Source organism: Leuciscus leuciscus (genome assembly GCF_965113295.1).
Source record: "Leuciscus leuciscus genome assembly, chromosome: 8".
Lineage (NCBI taxonomy): Eukaryota > Metazoa > Chordata > Actinopteri > Cypriniformes > Leuciscidae > Leuciscus > Leuciscus leuciscus.
The window spans coordinates 15,925,616-15,950,308 of NC_138732.1; the positions used below are offsets into that span (position 1 = coordinate 15,925,616).

General features: G+C 36.6%; 3 protein-coding genes across 3 annotated transcripts; 1 reads left to right on the forward strand and 2 right to left on the reverse strand.

The window, feature by feature from the left end:
• Positions 1-1,093: 1,093 nt before the first annotated feature.
• hnrnpa0l (heterogeneous nuclear ribonucleoprotein A0, like) lies at positions 1,094-2,511 on the reverse strand. The gene has a single exon (XM_082177368.1). It carries the CDS (start codon positions 2,443-2,445, stop codon positions 1,555-1,557), a length of 891 nt encoding a protein of 296 aa, XP_082033494.1. The 5' UTR covers positions 2,446-2,511; the 3' UTR covers positions 1,094-1,554.
• A 999-nt stretch (positions 2,512-3,510) lies between these two features.
• On the reverse strand, positions 3,511-6,344 carry hnrnpa0b (heterogeneous nuclear ribonucleoprotein A0b). The gene is made up of 2 exons (XM_082177387.1): positions 5,220-6,344; positions 3,511-4,067 (listed from the first exon to the last, which is right to left on the reverse strand). The coding sequence occupies exon 1, from the start codon at positions 6,277-6,279 to the stop codon at positions 5,338-5,340; it is 942 nt and encodes a 313-aa protein (XP_082033513.1). The 5' UTR covers positions 6,280-6,344; the 3' UTR covers positions 3,511-4,067; positions 5,220-5,337.
• An 8,063-nt stretch (positions 6,345-14,407) lies between these two features.
• spdl1 (spindle apparatus coiled-coil protein 1) lies at positions 14,408-24,639 on the forward strand. Its single transcript, XM_082178556.1, has 12 exons — positions 14,408-14,771; positions 15,362-15,526; positions 15,650-15,826; positions 15,942-16,136; positions 16,248-16,401; positions 17,088-17,182; positions 17,425-17,535; positions 17,618-17,758; positions 17,840-17,943; positions 18,827-19,014; positions 21,822-22,110; positions 23,814-24,639. The coding sequence occupies exons 2-12, from the start codon at positions 15,362-15,364 to the stop codon at positions 23,971-23,973; spliced, it is 1,779 nt and encodes a 592-aa protein (XP_082034682.1). The 5' UTR covers positions 14,408-14,771; the 3' UTR covers positions 23,974-24,639.
• The last annotated feature ends 54 nt before the right edge of the window (positions 24,640-24,693 follow it).

A 24,693-nucleotide genomic window follows, 5' to 3' on the forward strand; every position in this document is an offset into this window, starting at 1 on the left:
TATAATTCATGTAATTTGTTTTTCAAGATTTTATTAATTATAAAACTTGTGCAATTATGCTAATACAAATGGGGAACTTTCGTGTCAGCTGACAAGCAATATTAGCCTATCCCAACAAGAAAATGTAAACCATCTCAATTGCATTGTCTGTAAATTTGCAACAAACAAATGTACAGATGTCCTATTTTTGGGGTTCTCATTATCAACCTCAGAGTTTACAACCATTTAAAACAGCTTATTCAAAAAATATTTATTCCAAATTGTATTACCATAATAAAAATGCTATCTTTTTATTTATTTTTAAAGACATACAGCCGCCAGTTCCCCATGCCTTATCTAAGGGGGGAATAAATTAAGTGATTGATGCTGTATATCAATATGTTTGGTTGTCAGTCAACCTTGATCTCTAAATACCAGCTTTTAATGAGATGGTGATTCAGATGTATTAATCTGACATGACTATTTTAAGAGTAGTGGTATTATAAAAAAAAAAAAAAAAAAGGATGTCCACCACCCAAATGTCAGTTCCAAAATCAATGGACACATTAAAACCGTAGTATTGTTAATTACTACAATATAAAATAAATGTTCTAATTTACTTAACTTTTATTCAGGTGGTAGAAACCCTGAATTTACAGCATCCATTACATATTCAATGTCACATGATCCTAAAGAAATTTTAAAATGCTGACTTGGTGCTTAATTTGTCAATGTTGAAAAAGTTGTGATGCTTAATATTGGTGTGCAAACTGTAAAACACTTTTCTCAAGATTCGTTGAGAATCTGAAATAAAGAATTTTACTTTGTTATAAATGAATTGTCTATTTAGGTCACTGACTGAATAAAATTATATAAAATTTTGCGGGCCCCAAACTTTTCAACGAGTACTTACTTAGGTTCAAATCACATGTTTGAAAAATGCTTTGAATCCAATGTGTTTAGACTAGATATCTAGTTAAATTAATTAGTTTTAAGAGATGGTAGCCAAAAATATTTGAAGGAATGTTTGCCCAGCAGCTAATAAAGACAAAAAAAAAAAGTCACATCTGAAACAGTGGTTGGCATCAAGAATGGGAGACAAGACCAAACAAAGTTTATGAAAAAGTTTTTTTAATGGTTAAAAGGCGTATATGGCCATTGTTGGATCAAATTAAATATACTTAAAAAAAAGTTGTACAAGAGGAACGGTGTAATGGCATTAAAACAACTTAAATTACACTTAAAAACCAAAAGGAAAGAGGTCATGTAAATGAAAGTGAGCTGCTTAAATTTCATTACCCCTGAGTTTCATCTTTACCGATGGACAGGCAATAAACCTAGAACAGATCATACAGAAGCCCGCGTGGTGTTGTACAGGCTTGACTTGGGTAAACAGGACCACTTAGGCTAAATCTAAACAAAGGAAAACAACGCGTGTCTGTTGGTACTGGTAATGGCACAGAGTAATTCTCTAATTTAAACCCAATACCAAACAAATTGTTTTGAAAGTCCAGTGTCCACACAGTTTACGTAAAAAAAAAAAAAGACGTACAGCTTAGAGTCACATTAGTGCTTCTAATATCCACCATAGCCACCTCTTCCATATCCACCACCACCTCCTCCTCCACCTCCGCGTGGGTACGGCCCACTGCTCCTGCCGGAAAAGTAGCCTGCTTTCATGGCACCGTAACCAGAAGCCTGCTGTCCATAACCCTCGCCGAAGTCACTGTAGCCATTCCCGTTGCCGTATCCGCTGCTCATCTGGTCACTGTAGCCTCCTCCGTAAGCACTTTGGCTTTCGTAGCTGGTGTCGGTACCGTAACCGCCATTCTGATAGCCATAGTCGCCATAGTAACCACCTCTTCCGCCGCCATAGCCGCTTCCCCGGCCCATTCCTCGGCCTCCCCTTCCGCCGCGACCGCCGGTAGCTTGCATCTCCTGCTTGGTGAGCGCCTTCTTCACCTCCACCTTGTGTCCGATGATACTGTGGAACTTCATCACGACGGCTTTATCGGCAGAATCGTTGTCTTCGAAGTAAACAAAGCCGAAGCCTCGCTTTTTCCCAGTGTCTTTGTCGGTGATGACCTGAGCTTTCTCGATGGCACCGAACTGGGAGAAATAATCTTGGAGGTGTTCATCCTCGATGTCGTCTTTCAATCCCCCGACAAATATTTTCTTGACCTTGGCTAACGCTTCTGGTCTACCAGCGTCTTCCCGGGCCACCGCGCGCTTCAGATCCACGTTGTTGCCGTCCACGACATGAGGCCTAGCAGCCATGGCGGCATCTGCTTCCTCAACGCTCGAGTACGTTACGAAGCCGAAGCACCGGGAGCGCTGTAGTGGCTGGTTCATCACCACCACGCAGTCGGTCAGCTGTCCATATTGTTCAAAATGTGCCCGCAAGCCTTCGTCGGTTGTTTGGACGTTCAGACCGCCAACAAATAGTTTACAAAGCTGGTTAGTCATTTTCTTACAATGGACGTACTACTGACGGAGATCACATGCAGCGGAAGAAAGAAGTCAATGCTTTTGAAATGCGTTGTAGAGGCGTTTCCTTTTGTGCGCGTCAACACATGCGTAGTTGTTTCTGATTGGCTACAAAGTAAATCACTTAAACCAACCCCGTCCTATCAATTAACATGTTGCATTGTGGACTGAAATTAAAAAGGATCAATGCCAATTTGTGAATACATTAGTTTTTGAGTTTAGAAACCTTATTGAATTTGGAAAGATTAAGTTGATACGTGTAAACAAAATTGTAGTTCTATTCTGAATCCAGGATTCACATGGTCCTGGAAATATAAAATAATTTCAAAAGTGTGACTTTCAGGCCACATATATTTCTATAAAGTATAGACCATTTCAAGGAATGTAATTATGTATATATTTATGTATTTATATGGCCTTTTCTACTCATTTGTGATGACTATATGATTTAAATAAAAAAATAAAAATCTTTTAATGAATTTGAATTCATATAGTCATCACAAATGAGTAGAAAATTATGAATTTCCATTTACTATGAAATCAGGCAAAACCAAGTATACAATATAACTATTAAATCCCCCTTTCTATATATATATATATATATATATATATATATATATATATATATATGCTTATACATACAAACTATTAACTTTTAAATCCTTATATAACTTTTTTAAATCCCATCTTAGTTCAGCCTGTTTTTAAAAATTGGAATAATTTTTCAGGCTTGTGGCCAGGGTACCTTATGATGACAGTTCATACTCATCTTGATGAGCAAAACTACTGTGCCAGTAACATTTAACAAGCGAGTTTCAGTTATTTTAATCTAGGGAGTAGTAAAATAATCACAAGTCTCATTCAGGAAATATATGTTAGATAACTTTAAATGAACTAAAATCGCTATCTGATTATTAACCAAGCACATCAGATACCAACACATGACTGGGTACTGCTATTGCTTGTAAACTGCATTTGTGAGTGTTTGACTGACAAACATTATCAAATTAGTAATTAAAGTACTAAGATTTGAGTATTATTGCCGTTTCACCATGTATTTGCAAGTGACAGAAAACACTTGTACTCGCAGTGCAAAAAGTCCATACAAAAATGACCTTCTTGTGTGAATACCATGTGTGAATAATTCTAAACTGCACAGAGTGCATGCATCAATCAACATCACAATGCACAGGCACTCAACACTAATTGCATTGCAGTATAAAGAGCCGTTTGCATATTTTACACATCCCTAATTTAAAAGATGCTTTAACTTCTCTTTGCTACTCTATTGGACCATCTGTTTGTATGTGCACAGATGCACAAATCCATCTCTAATTAATCCTCAATCTTCTCCATCCCTACAGATTCACCCATTAGAATTAAACTCATTCCAAACCACATCATAATACACACAAAAAAGAACATGTGATCATTTCAAAGTTTTTTTATTAAAAAGTACACACAAATACTTATAAAAGATTTTAAAAAAGATCCCCGGTTTCACCAGTCCTTCATTATTAAAATAAAACTCAGTGGATCATGCAGATAACCAAACTCCATGGCCACAGTTGATGTGGGCAGAGTCCAGCATCCAAGGTCGCCTGGGGAGGAAGAAAAGAGAACACATTAGACATGTAACAAAACAAAGATTTAGAAAGTTAAGAGAGAAAGAAAAAAAGTCAAGGCCCTAATAAGCCGCGGTGTTACACAGACCCAAATTCCATCGCACCAGTTCTTGTAAAGTCCACTTGACTTATGGATGGAGACTAATTAAAACAACTTATGGAATAAATAGTCCATTTATGAAAAATTTAAATACTTGACCAACACGTAGTGAAGACAGGTTGATTACATACCTAGATCGCAGGATGATATCCTAATGAGATATTTCAGTCCTATCACAATCGAACCCAGGTACTGAACAGGTTCCCTGTGCAAACAAACTGCTATACAGCTATTTTGAAGTACTGGAATAACTGAAAGAACACCTATATGTGGGAATCAAGAGTAAATAAACCATAAACACTATATATATACACTTGTATATCACTGAATGTGGGGCAGTCTTAAGTTAATTTTGTCAAGAAGTAATGCATATATGCTTTAATGATTATCTCAGGTGTGGTGGAAACCCATTAAAGTCTATCAGCCAAAACGCCGTCTGAAAAGGATAATTAAGCTGTGAAACTTTTATTTAAAAAGTAACATACATTTGCATATCAATGTTTAACAATACTGGATTGATCTGAAGACATAATATACAATACACAAGAGAATGTTTGAAGTAATTATGCTCATACAGCGTTGAACTGAACTTCATGAGTGCGTTTCTGATTTAGTTTACAAAATAAAAGAAATAACGTAGTCTACTCTATCCCATCATGATAAACTAGATTGGAAAAACTCGTGGTGGGTTTTACAAAGACGAACACAAACTCAAAACTGCATGCGTTAATCCCCCATGACACTGCTAAGCAACAATTTATATAGAAAACAGGTCTACTGAGAATGCATTGACAACATATCGCCAGTGTTGAAAAAAAAAAGAGAGAAAAAAAAAGAATTTAAAAACGAATGGGTTACGAACAAATCGCATTTGTTAAAAAAAAATATGAAAATAAGAAAACCAGGGCCAACTTGCTGCATGTCCTAAAACGTGGGAAATAAATGATATATAGATATATGATAGGACATGTCCTACAACTAAAGCTGGTCGAGCAAGTCAGGTTTCTGGGAAGAGATCTTCTTCCTACCTGTTAAGAACTGAGGTCTTTAAGGTATGCTTTCACAGTGTCCGCCAGGTGAATGAGCCCAATGTGGAAACCGAGAGAACCTAGGGGGACAGCTTTCCGAGTCTTTTCCCAACCTGCTTTAGTAGCCAGCGTAGCCACCCCTGCCGTAACCCGGACCGCCGCCGCCGCCACGGGGGTACGGGGCTCCGCTCCTTCCGGCGTACGTGCTTCCACTCTTCATGGGCCCGTAGCCGGAGGACTGTTGGCCGTATCCGCTGCCAAAGTCACTGTAGCCGTTACCACCGCCATAGCCTCCCATCTGGTCGCTGTAGCCTCCTCCATATCCAGCCCCGTAACCTCCTCCGTAGGCTCCGCTTCCATAGCCACCGCCGTAGCCGCCATCACTGCTGCCGTAGCCTCCGCCATAGCCACCACCGTAGCTGCCGTATCCTCCTCTCCCGCCACCGAAGCCATTTTGATTCCGCCCCATTCCTCTTCCTCCTCCTCTCCCCCTGCCGCCCCGGGCTCCACCGGCGGCCTGGATCTCTTGTTTCGTGAGCGCCTTCTTAACCTCCACTTTGTTTCCGTTGATCATGTGGAACTTGAGCACGACGGCTTTGTCGGCCGAGTCGTTATCTTCGAAGTGAACAAAGCCGAACCCGCGCTTCTTGCCGGTGTCTTTGTCAGTGATGACTTCGGCTTTCTCGATCATGCCGAACTGCGAGAAATAATCAGTGAGGTCGTTCTCTTCGATGTTCTCTTTCAGGCCCCCGACGAATATTTTCTTGACTTTAGCTAGAGCTTCGGGCTTCCCTGCGTCTTCCCGAGCCACGGCTCTCTTCAGCTCCACGTTTTTACCGTCTACAACATGTGGCCTAGCGGCCATTGCTGCATCGGCCTCCTCTCCTGAGGAGTAAGTTACGAAGCCGAAACAACGGGACCGCTGAAGTTGATCGTTTTGGACCACCACGCAGTCCGTAAGTGCCCCGTACTGTTCAAAATGAGCGCGGAGGCCATCATTTGTTGTTTGGACGTTCAGACCGCCAACGAAAAGTTTGCAAAGCTGCTCCATTCCTGACATATCTCACCGTTAGACCGCCGTGTCGACTCAACTGTTCAGAAAGGAAAGGGCCTTTTTTTTTTAAACGACTGTCGTCATGACGCAATGTTCTCTCCTGCAGCAAGACACGCCTCTTCGCTGGAAAAAAAAAGGCGGGCTTTGTGGAATGGTGAATTTTAAATAGCATTTTCTTCTAACCATATACAAGTTAAAATAATACAAAATAAACTAGTCTATCCGGTTTTTTTTTAAACTTAGATTTTTTTTATTTTTTTTTTGCACACTTACTTTAAAGTATGCGAAATGCTAAAAGTATGTAATTTATGTAGAAGTCGAAGAACAGCATGTGAAAGCCTCTTTAAATAATGCCTTTTTTTTTTTTATTCCAAATTTGACATTTTAAAAACCAATACGATTTTTTTGATGGTACACATGTCTAGAAAAGCTAATTCTCTTAGAACTACAAACTGAACAGCTCTGTTAGCTCCACATTCAACAATATTCACCTCTGAGAAAGCAAATAAAGAAAGGCCCTATCTGACAGCCAAGGCACTAACAAATCAGATGCAATAAAATGATTAAAACTGTGAAACACGTAGCAGGTAAAAGAGAGAGAATCACTATGAATTCACATTTGACCGTTAGGGCATTTTTTTAAGTTGCATTTAGTAGCATTTTTGCCCAGAGACTGGTTAATGTCTACTATGGACTATGACCCATATCATATGAATAATTAGTCAATGATTGCAACTTTATTTGTAAGACAATGATTTATGGATTGTTTTATTGAATGGTCACATTAAATAGCTAAACAAACCCAAATTCAAAGTATTTCTTAACATTATTCATATTTTCTTATGTAGCCTACTTTAGCTTAAAGCTGCTATAGGCATGCACACTAAGTACTGTATGCGGTCGCACACACACACACACACACACACGCACGCACACACACACACACACACACACACACACACACACACACACACACACACACACACACACACACACACACACACACACACACACACACACACACACACACACACACACACACAAAAGATAATTGAATTTCTAGGCAATGAGGCTGATGATAAAGTGTGGTGACATAACTGGAAAACTTGCTTGCAAAACCGAATTTTCTTCTTTTAAATGTTTTATTGAGAAGTGTAAGATAAATATAATTTTCCTATGTGCATTCAATCAATATCACTACTTATACATGATTGATTTAGTAAATCTTACATGAGTTATTTTAATCATGAAATATAGGCTATTTTTTATATATATATATTTTTTATACATATAGGCTATGTGTGTGTGTAAACCAGTATTTTTATTTTATGTATTTGTTTCTAACAGAAGGATTAGGGAAGGAGGACAAAGTATATATATATAAAAAATGACTGTTAACTGTCTAAGAATGAAAGGGGACGAACTGAAATTTTCAGTGCTCCTCAGCAGAAGTTATGCAGTATAAAGGGTTAGATTTTGACTGGTGAATGGAGATGTACGTTATCTGAGACACTCAAATACAAGGCCTCAGATAATTGAGCACTGACCCCCTTTTTCTGTCACACACTGAGATATATTGCCATTTTTATTTTCTCTCTCTCTCTCTCTCTCTCGTTTTAAGTTAATCTACAAATGCTGTGAGAAGCAACTTGTGAATAATGCCTCTTTCTGCAGTCAAGGTCATGGAGAGAGTCTAGGAGTCAGATAAAATGCTTCCAATTAAAAAATATGTATGTATATCAGGTGGGTATATTATGGGATGTTGAGGACGACCAATATGTATGAAGATAAACCAGAAAAATGACCAGTTTTGCTTTGCTCATTTTGTTGCTCTCTGAGATATGTTTCAGTTGTAAGAGAGCCTACCCTGGATCGCGGTTTCAGACAAATACATTTTATTACATTTTTACCATTGAGTGGTCTGACTTAATTTTTATTGGTGAATTTCCTCCACAGGGGACAGATGGCCGGGTGACCTCTCAGCATGAGCAATAGGAACTGATGGTCGTGATCTGCATAACAGATGAAGTGTCTGGAGCCAGCACTTTACAGATATTTGGTGACACTTAATGCTCATGGGTGGAGATAATGTCTATGCACGTTCTCACCTTTTAATATGCAAAACTCATCCATCGTCTAAGTGTGAGATACAGTTACAAGCAGTTTTGGCTGCATATTTTGAATAGACCGTAAGACCTTATTTGTGATGTGATTGGGTTTAGAGTTTCATTTGTTGATTTATTTATTGTCCCCGGCTTTAGGGGTGCAATAAGTTAATGACTGTTGGGGGCGGGGCAGACATCTTTTCAGTATTGGGCTAGGATATTGTCCCTCAAACAGTGATACTGTAAGGACACTATTGCATATAGGTAGAAATTAATAAATGTGTTTAATTTCTTATGCCTATGTCCAATAACACAAGAAGTAGATGACGATGGTTGAGGATGTGACTCATGTGTCCCGTTTACACCTGATATAAATTAAAACACAGATGAATACACAAATCGGTACAAATTAATTTAATCATTTACATTCGTCTTGGATAATGTGTTCAAGTCACCCAAGATCCAAGATGTATATTGCAGGGTGTAAAAATGGCCTTGTTGTCTGCCATCTCAGAACCTGAAAGGCAAGAAATCTGAAACTGTTGACAAGCTCCCCATGCAGGATCCCCATGAATGTTGATTGTGTAACTCCTTCCACCCTCACACTTCAGTAGAAAAACAATCTTCCTACTCTTTTTGAATGTGATATATTTTTTGCCATGGTTAGTTAGCTTGATTACCTAACTTATATGCTAGGCCTATATTAAGCAAAACTGCTTTCAAAATTGATAATAATAATACATTTTACTTGAGAACCAAATCAGCATATTAGAATGATTTCTGAAGGATCAAGTGACAATGAAGACTGGTGCTAAAAAAGCTTTGCCTTCAAATGATTACAATTATATATATTTTAATATCAAAGAGAATAGTTATTTGAAATTATAACAGTTTTACTGTATTTTTGATCAAATAAATACAGGCTTGGTAAGAGGCTTCTTTCAAAATATAAAGTTCAAAAGATTTTCATAAAAAAATCTTACTGACCTCACATATTTAAATAAGTGTGCCTGTTTTGTAGTTTCTTATCCATTCATTATTTAAAAACCAGCATAACAGTTTTGTGTTTTATACTCTTTATTGAAGCTCTATTATACTCTTTATTCTTAATTTTCTGTGGATTTTCCATATGCTCACTGCAATCAGTTAAACTCACATAGGCCTACACTATTGACACCGAACTCACATAGCCTACTTACTAAGTTACATTTCCAAGGTAAAAAATCTCAAGAGGAGGCCAAAAATAGAGGAAAATCCATGCAGTTGAAGCATGTTTTGGTGTTTTTATTAATTGTTTGTTTTAATTTTTTGCATTGAAATGTTGAGAATATATTTTTTTATTATTATATATATTTGTAAATATATATAATATAGTTGGATATAATGCAACATTTGCATTCGGGTTACAGTACATTAAAAAATAAAGTTCGATTTTTGGCCCTTTGTAGTAAAAAGTTTGGGGACCTCTGATCTAAATCAAACGCTAACTTCCCTCCGTCTCGTTCACTCGGATGTACGTCATTGCTTACGTTGCACGAGTGCCCACTACTGGCGGAAACTGCAATGGGCTGAATTGGAACGTCCACCTAAGCTCTTGATCACTTGGGATCAGCTATGGAGTGGATTTATTATTTACATTTTTTTCCCTTTAATAATTTGTTTAATTCAGCATCCAAATGTATATATATATAAAAAATGTTTAAAGGGACAATGCATATTAATGGACATCTTAGCTTTTCAGCAATGTAAATATGCCAGAATTAGCCCCAAGGCTATTTTACATCTGCAGTCCCCCGTCAGGTCATCATCACAATATCAAGTAACAAGGCTAAACATTGAAAGTAAATATGATACTACACAATTTAAAGGATACCACAATATTCAAAAACATATTATAAGAGACACCAGTTTTCAGACATAGGCCTACATATACACATATACAATAAAGTGATATTCTATGTACTTTAAGTGCATTGTAATTATGCTAAAATAGTAATAAATACAGTAAAGTGCTGAATCTGGTTTGGTATACATACAAATACTTAAACACTACCACAGTGATCATATCTATATACCTAAATTACAATAAATATCATTAGTGGGAACAATTTTGATGTGTCTTGAGCCATTGTTTAAGTTGGTTCTTAAAACGTAGGTCGGACATTCTCTAACAACAACCGGTAACTTGTTCCAGATCTCTGACCCCTTAATTGACAATACATATTGTCCAAATGTTGTACGCCTGTAAGGCACCATACAATCACCTCTGGTGGAAGCCCTGGTTACAGCTCTTCCCTCTCCCGGTTTTTTCAATGTAATGTATTCACTTAGTGGGGGTGGGGCAAGTCCATGCAGGGTCGTATATATAGCACAGGCATATTTGAGCTTTAGAAAATTTTCAAAACTTAGTAAATTATATTTCTGTAGGCTAATATATAAAGCAATGCTGATATGAAAGCGGTTTTCTATCAAATTTTTAAAAAGCTCGTTTGAAAAGTGACTCCATTGGTTTAAGCGTTGTAGCATTTGTGAGTGTGTGACCAGTTTGTAAAACAGTATTCAATATGAGAGAGGATCATAGAATGAAGAAACATTCTGGCTGCTTTACATGAAAGTGATGGTCTGATATATCTGAAGTTAGCAAGATTAAATTTAACAGTTTTTGAAAGACATTTGACATGATTTTTAAAGGACAGTGTGGGATCTAATACAATGCCAAGGTATTTAAATTCATTTACAATCTGTATTTCTTCTTGTTTTAAAAATAGTAGGCATGATTTTGTGAGCCACTCCTGTGCACGAGTCAGTGCAGATGTAAGCGACTGAGAGGCGTCTTGAACAGTTTTGGCATGTGTAAAAATTACTGCATCGTCTGCATACATTAAAATATTGATGTTTTGGCATACTGTAGGCAAGTCGTTAATGTATAAGGAGAATAAAATTGGTGCAAGTACAGAGCCTTGAGGGACTCTTACTGAACATTCAAGGTGAGGAGATTTAATATTGTTGACAGAGACAGTGCTTTCTGTTGGTTAAGTAGGAGTTCATCCAGCTGATGGCTTGTTTGGAAAAATTGAAGTTTGTCAATCTACACAAATGAGCATGATTGACGGTATCAAATGCCCTTTTCAAATCCAGGAAAACAGCACCAACAACAGAATGAGTGTCTAACGAATGTTTGACCTTTTCAATAAATACATTAACAGCTGTTTCAGTTGAATGATGGGCACGAAAGCCAAATTACATGGGATGCAGAGGAGAGCCACATACATTTAAATGCTTTACTAATTGTTTTACTATCCATTTTTCAATAATTTTAGATATAACAGGCAAAATACTGATTGGTCTATAATTATTGATGTCTAATCTGCTCCCTTATTTAAAAATTGGTGTAATTGTGGCCATCTTCCAATCTGGTGGAACAACAGAGTATTTAATTGATAGATTAATTATGTGTAATAGGCAGAGGTGGGAGTAAGTCACACATGTGCAAGTCACAAGTAAGTCTCAAGTCTTTACCTTCAAGTCTCAAGCAAGTCCGAGTCAATTTTGTGAAAAGCAAGTCAAGTCAAGTCAAGTCACTGCTTTATGTCAAGCAAGTCAAGTCAAGTCGTAGCTTGGGTCACAAGTCACTGGCAAGTCATACAAACGTTTGATGATTTCACTGAATTTATATATTAAAATAAGTTAAAACTACATAAGCTGTGGACTATGGTTTTATTTGCAACATTTTTTTTAAATATGCATTTCCACATACAGCTGAGTGGTTACTACAATAAAAAAATAAAAATAAAAAAACTACATAGCCTAAAATGTAAATGTAACTGAAATTAGGCCAACATTAAAGCATGAAAAATAAATATGCCTCAAACATTGCAAAAGACCATTAAAATGTATTAAACAATTCACAATTTAAGTATAATGGTTCCTATGCCACCAAATGGCATTCTTCAAACAGGCATCCCCTTTATGGAACATGAACACATCCCAACAAGTTAGATCTTTCCTTTTTAACAAAAGAATAACAAGAAAAAAAACAGTAATAATTGAATTGACACAAAACTTACACCTGTCAATCAGGTGGATTGACTATTGTACATTATTAATCTGTGTGAGTGAGTGATTTATTAATATTTTGAATGAATGTGTGTGCATGTGTATGTGTGAAAAGTGTATTGTTTGCATGTCCATGGTTGTGTGTGTGTGTGTGTGTGTGTGTGTGTGTGTGTGTGTGTGTGTGTGTGTGTGTGTGTGTGTGTGTGTGTGTGTGTGTGTGTGTGTGTGTGTGAGTGTGAGTGTGTGTGTGTGTGTGTGAGTGTGTGAGAGAGAGAGAGAGAGAGAGAGAGAGAGAGAGAGAGAGAGAGAGAGAGAGAGAGAGGTGATTTGATTGAGTGTGATTGATTCATTAATATTTGTGAGTGAATGTGTGTGCGTGTGTATGAGTGAAGAGTGTATTGTTTGTTTGCATGTGTGCATGGTTGTGCTTGCAAGTTTGAATTTTTGTTTTGTGTATTTGTGTATGCATGGTTCAGTTCGAAAGTCTGTATGTTTTTTTTTTCTTTGTGTGTAGGTGTCTTTTTTACAATCTTTTAGTGGTATTAACTAGCGATTTCTTTTTACTTACTCTATGCCCTATATACTAGCGTTATAAGCTAAACAGTTTTTAGAGATAAAACTCTTTACATTCGATTATCATGAAAACAAATCCCAGAGAACGGTAGACTGTACCAATGCATTATTAATTATTATTAAATTACAGTTACATTTATTTTATATTTCTTTTAACATTCAAGTCAACCCTGGGATAGCAGACTATATTGGTAGCATATAACTAGACAGTACAAAGGGATGCATGCAGGTAAGAAAAACTGGAATATGGCATATTTTAACATATTTTAACCCGATTTTCATTTTCAAGAAAATATTTTTTCTCTGTGCTTTTGTATGTAATGGATTATTCAGATCATAAAAAAAAAATCATTAATCCAAGGCACTCTAATATTATTAAAAATATATAGAAAGCCTTTATTTCATCATGGCTTTAATATTTTTAAATCAGGTGACAAGTACTTGCACAACTATGCGTTGTGGCTAATGAGCCTTTGTCAGTGTGACCAAAGCCCCTTTCACACAGAGATTCCGGAAAATACACGGATAACGGATAAAGTGACCCAAGATTTGACCCGGGTTCGTTTGATTTAGGTTCATTCACACTGCCAGTGATTTTCCGGAATCAGAGATTGCGTTCACACACAACCCCTAAAGACATGTAATGTCTTAGCAGCGTCTTAAGTTTGCTTATGAGCTGCGATCTCTCTCTCTCTCTCTCTCTCTCTCTCTCTCTCTCTCTCTCTCTCTCTCTCTCTCTCTCTCTCTCTCTCTCTCTCTCTCTCTCTCTTGTGCATTTTTTTTCTCTCTCTGATTCGATCATAAACTTGCGCATTACGTACCGTTTCACAGCTGGCGAACGATCCCGCGCTTCAGCGTCATCACTACGACACTGCATTATTACGGCTTTTGTTCACACAGCGCGCGTTCCTGCTGCGTCACGTGATTGTTGCGGTGCGTTCAAATACAGATATTTATTTTTAAAAAGACAAGTTATTTCGAGTCATTTACCTCAAGTCCGAGTCAAGTCTCAAGTCATGAATATCAAGTCAAAGTCAAGTCAAGTCTTTTATTAATATTTGTCAAGCAAGTCTCAAGTCCTAAAATTTGCGACTTAAGTCTGACTCGAGTCAAGTCATATGACTCGAGTCCCCCATCTCTGGTAATAGGGCATACTAAAGACTCTTTGTGCAATTTAATGAAATTTGTGTCCAATCCAAACTCATCCTTAGCTTTGTAATTATTTAATGATATAGGTGTATTTGGGTTGTTTTAAATAAAAAAAATATATAATTAATATATCATAGAGTTGTTTATTGTGGTGGTGATTAGACGAGATTTGTGATTGACGTCACAATCGTACTGCATTGTGGGACATATAGGAGCCTGAAGTGTACATAATGAAGTAGACTCGCTCCCTCGGTCAAAATCGAGGGAACGTGGGTCTGTCCATATAAACTTCCCTCTCCACTTCACGAAGTGGAACGCACTTCAAAATGGCGGCAGGGATTCCACCGAGGGGAAGTGCTTAGGGAAGTTCGCAAGTGCGTGTCTAAAAGTGGACTGGAACGCAGCCCAGTATGCCCATTGACCACTGAGTGACACTAGAGAGACGACACTTTGTTCAGGATTGGAAACCTCGCGTTTTCTCGCGATATGTGATTGACGACTGCTGCAGAATTCAAACAGACTTGCCGTTTGAAAGTTCCCGAGCAGGAAAGCAGCTGGGGCAGTTCATTCTTCAGATATAATATTGGCATCACCAACTACCCTTTAAATATAAAGGTAAACAAATTTAGACATCTATGTTGTTCTGTAGCTGTCAATTATATGTGGCACAAAGAAAATAGACTTCTTTTGAATACAACGCGATGTTTTTGATGGGCGTTTGCATATCATCCCGACGTAACGAACTAATGCAGTTAACGTAAGCTATACGTTAGTTGACCAAAAAAATCAGAGTCTGCCTCTGTCATTTACTCACCCTCATGTTTTTTCCAGACCTTTATGACTTGGAGAATGACAGCCTTAAAGTCAATGTTGTGAATGGTTACTGACGCATTAACCTACGTTATGGGGAAAAAATGTCGAAATCCTTGACTTTGTGGGGAATTTTTTTGGGGTTCCGTGAGGAAAACAGCATATAAATCATTCTAAGTGATGTATTTGAAAGTTTTCTGTGATGGGTAGGTTTAGGGGATCGAATATAGAGTTTGTACAATATAAAATCTGTATGTCTATAGAAAGTCCCAATAAAACATGGCAACCCAACGTGTGTGTGTGACTGTGTGTGTGTGTGTGTGTGTGTGTGTGTGTAAAATATAAATCTCTACGCAATCTTCTACATTGATGATCACATGATACACTAATTTCAGATGTCAGATCTAGAGGGTGAGATGAAAGTGTTGCAGCAGAAGTTGCAGGAAAGAGAAGAGGCTCTTCAGAAGGCTGGACAGTATGGACTTCAACTTTTGTATGAAAAAATGGATCTGCACAACAAATTGGAGGAACAGCAAATTGAGATGTCCAGTGTCATTGAGGTACTAACTCAATATTGATTGACCATTTGATTTTCTCAATATGATGATTGACAGTCTAGTTGATCAGTAAATGATTTCCTAAATGTGATCAAATTACATTTTTACAGTATTCTGTAATTGCAGGCCCTGGAACAAGAGAAATACTCTTTGCAAAGGGAGGTTGAGTTAAAGGCCCGCATGTTGGAGAGTCTGCGATCAGAATTTGATCTGGTCAGAAACCAACAGAAACATCAAATGGAGCAGCAACAAACTCTGCTGGAGAGGAACCATGCTCTTGAGCTCAGTGACTTAAAGAATAAGGTCAGCTTATATGCTTTACCTGTTCAAAAGTGGTAGGTTTTCCCCAATATTCATGTTTAAATGATTTTTGACAAGTGAGTATCTCATCTGTGGTGCTGATAAAATGCCTTTGTAGGTGGAGAAAATGAAGACAGATTTAGAGGAGGCTCAACTTGCTGAGAAGCAGATGAGACACAAGCTGGATCAACAGTCTGAAGCACTAAGCAGCAAAACCGAAGAACTACGTGTCCTTACAGAACGTGCACATGAAACAATGTCCTCAGAGATACTTGAGCTGCAAGTGCAGAAGATGGATATGGAATCAGCAATGGTAGAGTACTTTCCAATCTTTATTTTTAATGGAGGAATATTCATAGAATGTTTCCTAGAAATAAGCAATGTCAGTGTGCCTTTGGTGTTGAAGTGTGATCTTGTCTTGCAGGCGTCTTTGGAGCAGGAGCTTCAGGAGGGACGATACAAAGAAGAACAGCTACATTTGGCTAACACTACCCTCCAGAGGCAACTGGAGAGATTCACAGAAGAGAAGGAAGAGAGAGAGAAAGAGGCGGTGTCCTGCTATAATGCTTTGGAGGCATGTCAATTAACATTTTCAAGTAAACATGTTTATAAAATATGTATTTACACTACCTTTCAAAAGTTTGCAAAAAAAAAAAAAGTATATTATGGCTCACCAAAGCAGCATTTATTTGATCCAAAATACAATAAAAACAGTAATATTGCAAAATATTATTACTATTTAAAATTGATTTTTACTATTTAAATATACTTTAAAATTAAATGTATTCCTGTCATGGCAAAGCTGAATTTTCAGTAGCCATTACTCCAGTCTTCAGTGTCGCATGATCCTTCAGAAATTATTCTAAAATGCTGATTTGATGAGCCAGATTTTTTTTTTTTTTTGCACAGTTGAAAAAAGTTGTGCTGCTTGATATTTTTGTTAAAACTGATATAATTTTTTTTCAGGATTCTTTGATGACATTCAAAAGAACAGCATTTATTTGAAATCTTTTGTAACAATGTTCAAGTCTTAACTGACAATTTTTTTTTCATTTAATGCACCATTGCTACATAATATTATCCATTTCCACAAACATTTAAACAGTACAGTATATTGGTAAAGTTCTAGTACTGCAGATAATGCTCTAGAAAAATATTTCTTATAGTGATAAGTATATCCACATGGAATTCTGATGCACATTTTCTGCACTGATTGAGGGGAAAAATATTCAACACAAAAAAATCTTCTACTTGATGTAGAAAGCTCGTGTAGCCAACCAAGACCTTCAGATCCAGCTGGAACAGGTGTTGCAGCAGGCGCAAGATCCAAACAGCAAGGGCAATTCCTTGTTTTCTGAGGTACAGTATTGAGAATTACATATACTACTTTCTTCATAACCTTAATTATGTCTAAGGCTTAATTTAGAGAGAAACTGAATAACATTTTATATCAATGCAGTACCATTTAAAAATAAGGTAGTAAACCTAATACATTTAGTATAAACAGTTCAAATGGGGCATTGCTTCATAATAATGAAATAGTTATGATAGTTTCACTTAAAACATTTTTGTACTGTGACAAAATATTTGGATTTGCACAGGTAGAGGACAAGAGAGCAGAGATGGAGCGGCAGCTGAACAGTACGAAAAGACAGCACGAGTCTCTACAAAAGCAGCATGCTCTCTTCAAACAACACATGCAACGCATGAAGGTAAATAGTGTTTTTTGATGAATACTTTACATTGTATTTATAGTTTTCCTCATTAATGTTTTCCTTGTGTCTGCTGTTTTAGATGCAGATAGCTACTCTTATGCAACTCCAGAGCAACAGGGCCGATCCAGCCCAGCTTGAACGATTGCAGTTTATGTTATCTGACAAGAACAATGAGATAGAAAGCCTGATGATGAAAGTAAGAGAACTAGAGAAAGAGAAGGTAAGCTTAGCATATTACATCCAGCTTTGAAATGAAACATTACAGTTTGAGAAATGTCTCTAACAACTCTGTCACCAACAGACGACTGCAACAGACCAACATCCACCTGCCCCGTCTAAAGAAGGCGAGCTTATGGATGAGACGTATTATACAGACCTATTAAAAATGCAACTTTCAAATTCAAAGTAAGTGTTCTCTCATTAATTAAAGGGTTAGTTCACCCAAAAATGAAAATTCTGTCAGTAATTACTCGCCTTCATGTTGTTCCAATCCCGTTAGACCTTCGTTCATCTTCGGAACACAAATTAAGATATTTTTGATTAAATCTGAGAGCTGGCTCACTCCTCCATAGGCTTCTTAGACACTATAACTTGCTGGCCCAGAAAATGCATTAAAGACATCGTTAATATAGTCCAAGTGACTACAGTGGCTCAATCTTAAGTTTATAAAGCGACGAGAATACTTTTTGTGAAAAAAAAAAAAAAAAAAAACGACTTTATTCCACTATTCATTTCCTTCTCTCTGGGCCTCGAGTTAGTTCACGTAGTGTTTTAGCGCAGCGCGTCTGTGTTGTACGTCACACGTAGGCTCACTATTGGCCGACGCTGGTCATGTGTGTGATGCGTGTGACGTGCAACACAGAAGCGCTACGCAGTTACACTATGTGAAAAAACTCGAGGCCCAGAGAGAAGGAAATGAATGGTGGAATAAAGTCGTTATTATTATTTTTTTTTTTTTGCACAAAGTATTCTCGTCGCTTTATAAACTTAAGATTGAGCCACTGTAGTCACTTGGACTATATTAACGATCTCTTAAATGCATTTTCTGGGCAAGCAAGTTATAGTGTCTTAGAAGCCTATGGAGGAGTGAGCCAGCTCTCAGATTTAATCAAAAATATCTTAATTTGTGTTCCGAAGATGAACGAAGGTCTTACGGGGTTGGAACAACATGAGGGTGAGTGATTACTGACCGAATTTTCATTTTTGGGTGAACTAACCCTTTAATTGTACTGGTGGTGTTGATACTTTAGTACTTTTTAAAATGCAATTATGACATTTATGTGTATAGGAAGGATGCAGAGAAACTAAAAGATGAGTTATCCATGGCAAGAATGAAAGCTCTCTCTGAAAGTCAGAGAGTGTTGGAGTTGGAGAGGAAACTCTATGGGACAGAGCAAGCGCTGAAACAAAGACACAGTGACAATATGAGGCTCCAAGTCAAGCTTGAAGAACTAAAAATGAAATACACACCTAATGGTAATTTTTTTTCATCTCTGAGCCCTAGTTTTCTACATGAACCAGTTTAGTGCAACAGTCGGGTTCCGAAAGTAAAAATCCCTTTCATTTTTTTATACCCATAGGGGAATTGATTTTTAACAATAACATTAAATGCTTTAAAGACTGACCTACTGTGAGCTACGTGGTTGTTAATGGATGACATGCAGTATTGGGATGGGTATTTCAAGCAAAAATAATATTTGATGGTCGGAATATTCCGCTCTATGCCAGCGCGCTCCACTCATGATCAGCTCACGCTCACCGGTAAAACGGTGTTCGCTCAAATCCCACTCCGACATGAAATTTCTCTGTACTGTAGGCTACTGTACTTTTTGTAGCCATTAAAGAAAACGTATTTAGTTTCATATTTATGTTTAAATAATATAATGTTATTTTTTTAATTCATCTATGTTGATTATATGAAAAGTGAACAGCATGAATAAGATAGGATCATAAAATGCTCAATATATCGGGAGACATATGGAGTGGAGTCAGATATGATTTTGACCACTTCATTAAGTTTTGTAGAAAGCCTTTTCTTTAAAATGAATTTAATTTTGTATAAATTGTATCTTAAACTCAGCGTATAGGCTACTTGCCTCACAGACCTGAGAAATATATCTATAGAAAGCTTAAAATGTTTACTTTTAAACAAAACAATTCAAAAAGAAAAGAAACAGACTACTCTCTGCTTATGTAATCCGTTTGAAATGTGCATTTCTCGAAGATGGCGAGTCAGCATTGTATACTACTTCATCTTTGCAGCCGACACTGACACAGAAAACATTAGTTTATTAATAAACAATTTAAAATGTCTCCTTGCTATATTTGACACATTCATAATCATTACTTTTGCCAGTTCGTGAGCTTAGAATTATAAGGTTCTATCTCCGTTTAGGGTAGTTCTGAGATATTGAGCATCAAAGTTTTTACATCCCAGCTGGCAATGGAGAGATGGAACCTTTTTATTTTATCAATAACTACTAACAAAATATTTGTTTACAAAAATAACACCACACAGGCATTAATAAACACCTAATGGATCAGATTATGTCAAAAACTCAATTTCGACCAAAAGTGGAGATAGAACCTTATAATTCTAAGCTCACGAGTTCTTTGTGGCAAGCTTTATGTGTTTGAGTGCGGAATAGGCTATATTACGTAAACGCTCATTATGGTTTAGTATTCTCTCCAGTAAATATATATAAGTAATTGAATTAATATAAATATGCGATTAGTCGACTAAAGGCTTAAATGAACAACTCAACTACAACTGAACAGCCCTACTTCTTTTACATATTTTCGAACCAGCATGTCACAAAGGGCATTCTGGGTTGAGCGAGCGGAATCTTCAGAAAGGCGCTCTCCCCTCTGGAGGAAATATTACTACTCCACTCACATGCTCTGGTGTGTTCCTCTTCTGTTGTCTGAGAGTTCACTGACAGCTTTTAGGTTTGTTATTGGCAGTACCGCCCTCTGGTAATATGAAAGCATCACCACTGCATCAGCACCGAAAACATGGGGATTTTTTTAATAATAATCGCACCACCTATTCAATATTTTATATTTAAATCAACTAATCAAATATTCAGAAATCGTGACTCATCCCTAATACAGTATGTTATCAGCCTGCAGTATTTCAACTTGTTTTTTAAATAATTGTGTTTAAAAAGTGGAATTCATGGTAAAAAAACTGCAATACCCATGTGTCTACAAAGAAATCTCCACCAATCAGAGAACATGGAAATTAACTCTTGCACTCCCATGAAGCACTACGAATGGCACGATAGTCAGTCTCCCTGCTCCCACAAAAACGGCTTAAATTCTTGTGCGTTTATATATATATATATATATGAAGAGTTCAGATGCAAAAGCCTCTAAATGCCATCTGAAATTTTCTTCTAGAATGATCATTTTTATCAAGCTCGTATATTTAAGTTCAGTAATTTCACTTCAATGGCAATGAAAAATACCTATTAATTGTCATTTAAGTGAAATTACTGAACTTAAATATACGAGCTTGATAAAAATTATGATTCTAGAAGAAAATTTCAGATGGCATTTAGAGGCTTTTGCATCTGAACTCTTCATATATATATATATATAAAATCAAAGTTTATATGTGAATAAAAGCCGAAATTTATTCTGTCCATCACATAAAATGATCATGTCTCTTCAGAAGACTTGGATTAAGAATCAGAATCAGAAAGCTTTATTACCAGGTATGTTTGCACATACGAGGAATTTGTTTGCTTCCACAGTACGAACAGAATGACAATGACAGGATACTTAAGTAAATAGGAAATAAAAATATACAAAAAATATTTAACAAAAAATACACAATATACAAAAATAGACATTATGTAGGTATTGATGTATGTACAAATGCAAGGAAATGTAAATAAGATTAAGAACTTTGGTGTGTTAAATAAATAAATGTATAAATACTGTTGTATATTGCACGTTTATTGCTATGTGGGGGCATAACTGTTTATGAGGTGGATTGCCTGAGAGAAGAAACTGTTCCTATGCCTGGCCATTCAGTGCTTAAACCACTCGATTCATATGGATTTTTCCCCCCAATCTCTTTATAAACGTTTTGAACTGGAATACAGGTCTGTAATTTTCTTCGTTAATTCTTTAATGAAGACTTTGTAAAAATCCATATGGGAAAAATACTTTGCCTGAAAAAGTGATTGGGCATTTTAGTTGATAACTGCTGTAATAATTCATCTTTGTGCTGCTGTTATATATTGGTCATAAATGTAACATTGTTATGTGTTCAGAGGTGAACAAAGCCCAAGTACAGAAACGGCGCCGGGAGAAGTTTCCTGTAGCGGTTCCAGAGGAAAAGTCAGCACCTAGCAGCGAGGATACTGCAACCATGGATATTGAGCTGAGCAAGGGCTTGAGTGAAAATACAGAGGAAAAAACCCTGAGTCATCCCATTGAGAAAACAGTTGTGATCCCGTTGCAGTCTGCACAACCCAGTGAACCCAACCCTGTCATGCCCCGTGAGAGCAAATCTGTCCGAATCTGTGAGGATCCCCCAGTCTGCATTCCTGATGCGCCCAGGTCAGTGCCAACCTCTGCATGCCAGCCCTTCTCCCTTCTGCTGCGCTGTGTCAACTTTACAGTCTTTGTCATCTTCCTCTTCCTGGGTCTTATGAGAACATTCCTGCCTCGATCACTTCCTGCTCTACCACTGCCTCTCAGGAATCCTGTTGCGCAAAGGAACTTATTTTAACATTTAATCCCATGAGATCTTGTTTAATGACTAGACTTTACGATTAACTGTTAAGGACTGATAAATCAATGGGAAATGTAGAGTAATACAAGAGTTTTACAACCTTACAATACAACCTTTTTTTGCTCTTCAACTTTCAGACCTTTTTTAACAGTAGCTACGTTTCTATCACCCTGTTTTTATGTGCATTTTGAAGTATCGCATCAGAAACGCCAAACAAGTGATAAACACTTTTTATTTTTATTTTTAAATCCCTTAAGGCGAGACACGGCAGGCAAAAACATAGTTTTTTTTTATGGTCAATTTGGAGATTTTTGGATATTTGTCTTCAATAACATGTCTTCTTTCAGACTTGTGGTGAAAAAAAGTCCGAAATACACATTTAGGTCTTTATTTTACTACACTTTGTCTGTTTGCGTCTGTAGATTTCTCATAAATTCAACAAAAGTTGCCGTTCTTAATCATCCCGCTGCTCCACGATCGCTGTCTGCACACTGTCATCATATACACCGCTGGAAAGCTTTCTCTCTCCTGTACAATGCTGTCGGTTACAAATATGGTAATTTCCTTTTTATCAGCAACCAATCGTGAAAGTAAAAGGGCTGAATGCGCAATCTCATTGGCTGATGATAAATCTGTAAAGCCTGTTTTCTCAAAATGACTTTTCTCTCATACTCCAAGTCCGAAATCTCCACTTCAGTAGCACCTATATACACCAAACTTTCCAGTCTTGTACCTAGTTATATTATGAAGACATTTACAGGGGGATTTGTAAATATATTATTCCTAGCTTGACTTGGAGCCTTAAAAAAAAAATCCCCAAAAAATGGCGAAAATAATTTTACGGCTATTGACAGTATATTCTGATTTACAGGATAAAAAAAGTAGACATCCATAAATCCCTCTGTAATTTTTTCCCCCATCTAATATGTGAACACAATGAAAAATTTTTTTTTTAACCTGGCTTTATCCAATACTCAGATTTAAATATATGCAAATTAGTGCATATTTAATTAGATATTGCCTAATTTGCATATTTAAACATTAAATTACAGAAAACTTGTAGTATTTTTTTAACTGAGAAAGTTTCATGGTGATATCTGCTAGTTACAAATTTTACCCTATTCACCTGTAGTGTCTCGCCTTAATTCGCAAAAATGTTTTTACGCTCACTTGAGGTGGTTTTTGACTTGTGCGAAAAAGAGTTAATGTGAATAATAGGAGATGGAAACACACTTGCCGAATAAATTCAGACATAGCAAACATTAAACCCCCGTGACTAATCGACTGTTTCTGCTGGTAGTGTTTTATTTCCTGTTTTTTTTTTTTTTTTGCGAACTTTGAAATGATTCGCTTGACATTTGGATGGAAACGCAGCTACTGAGATTAAAATGTGTAGTTTTAAAGAATTACTCCTGTGGCAGTAGTAAATAGTAAAAATGTTAACTTAAAAATGTTTTTCTATGACATTGAATTTTAGCACTTAAGATTTGTACCATGAACCACCACAAACTGAATAATTTGCCTGTAGGTCTCCTGTAAGTGACTCCAATAGCAAAAAAGAGGACCAAACCCATCATAGCAGTGAAGAGGAGGAGAACTGGAGAACTGAAAGGAAGAAGAAAAAGTACCAACAACCCACTCATGTTAACTCAGAGAAAACCATGGCAAACGAATGTGCTCAACAGTAGTTTGGCTAATGCAAAATGGGAATTATTTGTCATAGTAAAAAAAAAAAAAAAAAGTATTTTGGCAGGTTTGTAATGTGCATCATTAATTGATTGGTTTGTGACTTGTCATGTTCTATGCACATGATTTGTGGCACATGTTATAGTTTTTTTTCATATTTATTAATACCTCTGTAATATTAACTATTTGAGACAGTTTGAATAAAAAAAAAGAATTAATGCAGTCTTAATGCATTATCTTTCTTACTGTATATGCTGTAATGAACTTCCTGTGTACCATTATTTCTGTTCTATAATGGTTTGTAAACATTTAGATTAGATGTTTACAATTATGGTGAAGGTCATCAGTTTTTGTTTTTCTCTTTGAGACTTAGAGACATTTCTCTTTGCTGAACAGTAATAAGCCATTGTGTTATTGTATAACGAGTACAGTTACTTGCTATTTGACTTTCTCTGATCATAAGTTCTGCAGTTGTACTTTGTGCAAAATGGTATATCATTAGTTTATCCTTATTGCTTAATTTTTTGCTTAATTTGTGGTCTTGGAAAAAAAGTTTTTTTTAATATATATTTTTATTATGTTTAATAAATATATGTAAGTAACATGTAGTTTACATTTCTAGCCTTGTGTCTTATTTTAAAATAAAATAATTAAAATATTTTAAACTCTATCTGTCTATCTATTTATTTTTATTTTATTAGTGCAAGAAAAGAAACTGCAGT

Bases quoted from the DNA above. Each gene is read 5' to 3' on its own strand.
- hnrnpa0l (XM_082177368.1), bottom strand. From the start codon at position 2,445: ATGACTAACCAGCTTTGTAAACTATTTGTTGGCGGTCTGAACGTCCAA.
- spdl1 (XM_082178556.1), top strand. From the start codon at position 15,362: ATGTCAGATCTAGAGGGTGAGATGAAAGTGTTGCAGCAGAAGTTGCAG. The intron at 15,527-15,649 runs GTACTAACTCAA...CTGTAATTGCAG, and splicing joins AGATGTCCAGTGTCATTGAG to GCCCTGGAACAAGAGAAATA. The intron at 17,944-18,826 runs GTAAGTGTTCTC...TTATGTGTATAG, and splicing joins ATGCAACTTTCAAATTCAAA to GAAGGATGCAGAGAAACTAA.
- hnrnpa0b (XM_082177387.1), bottom strand. From the start codon at position 6,279: ATGTCAGGAATGGAGCAGCTTTGCAAACTTTTCGTTGGCGGTCTGAAC.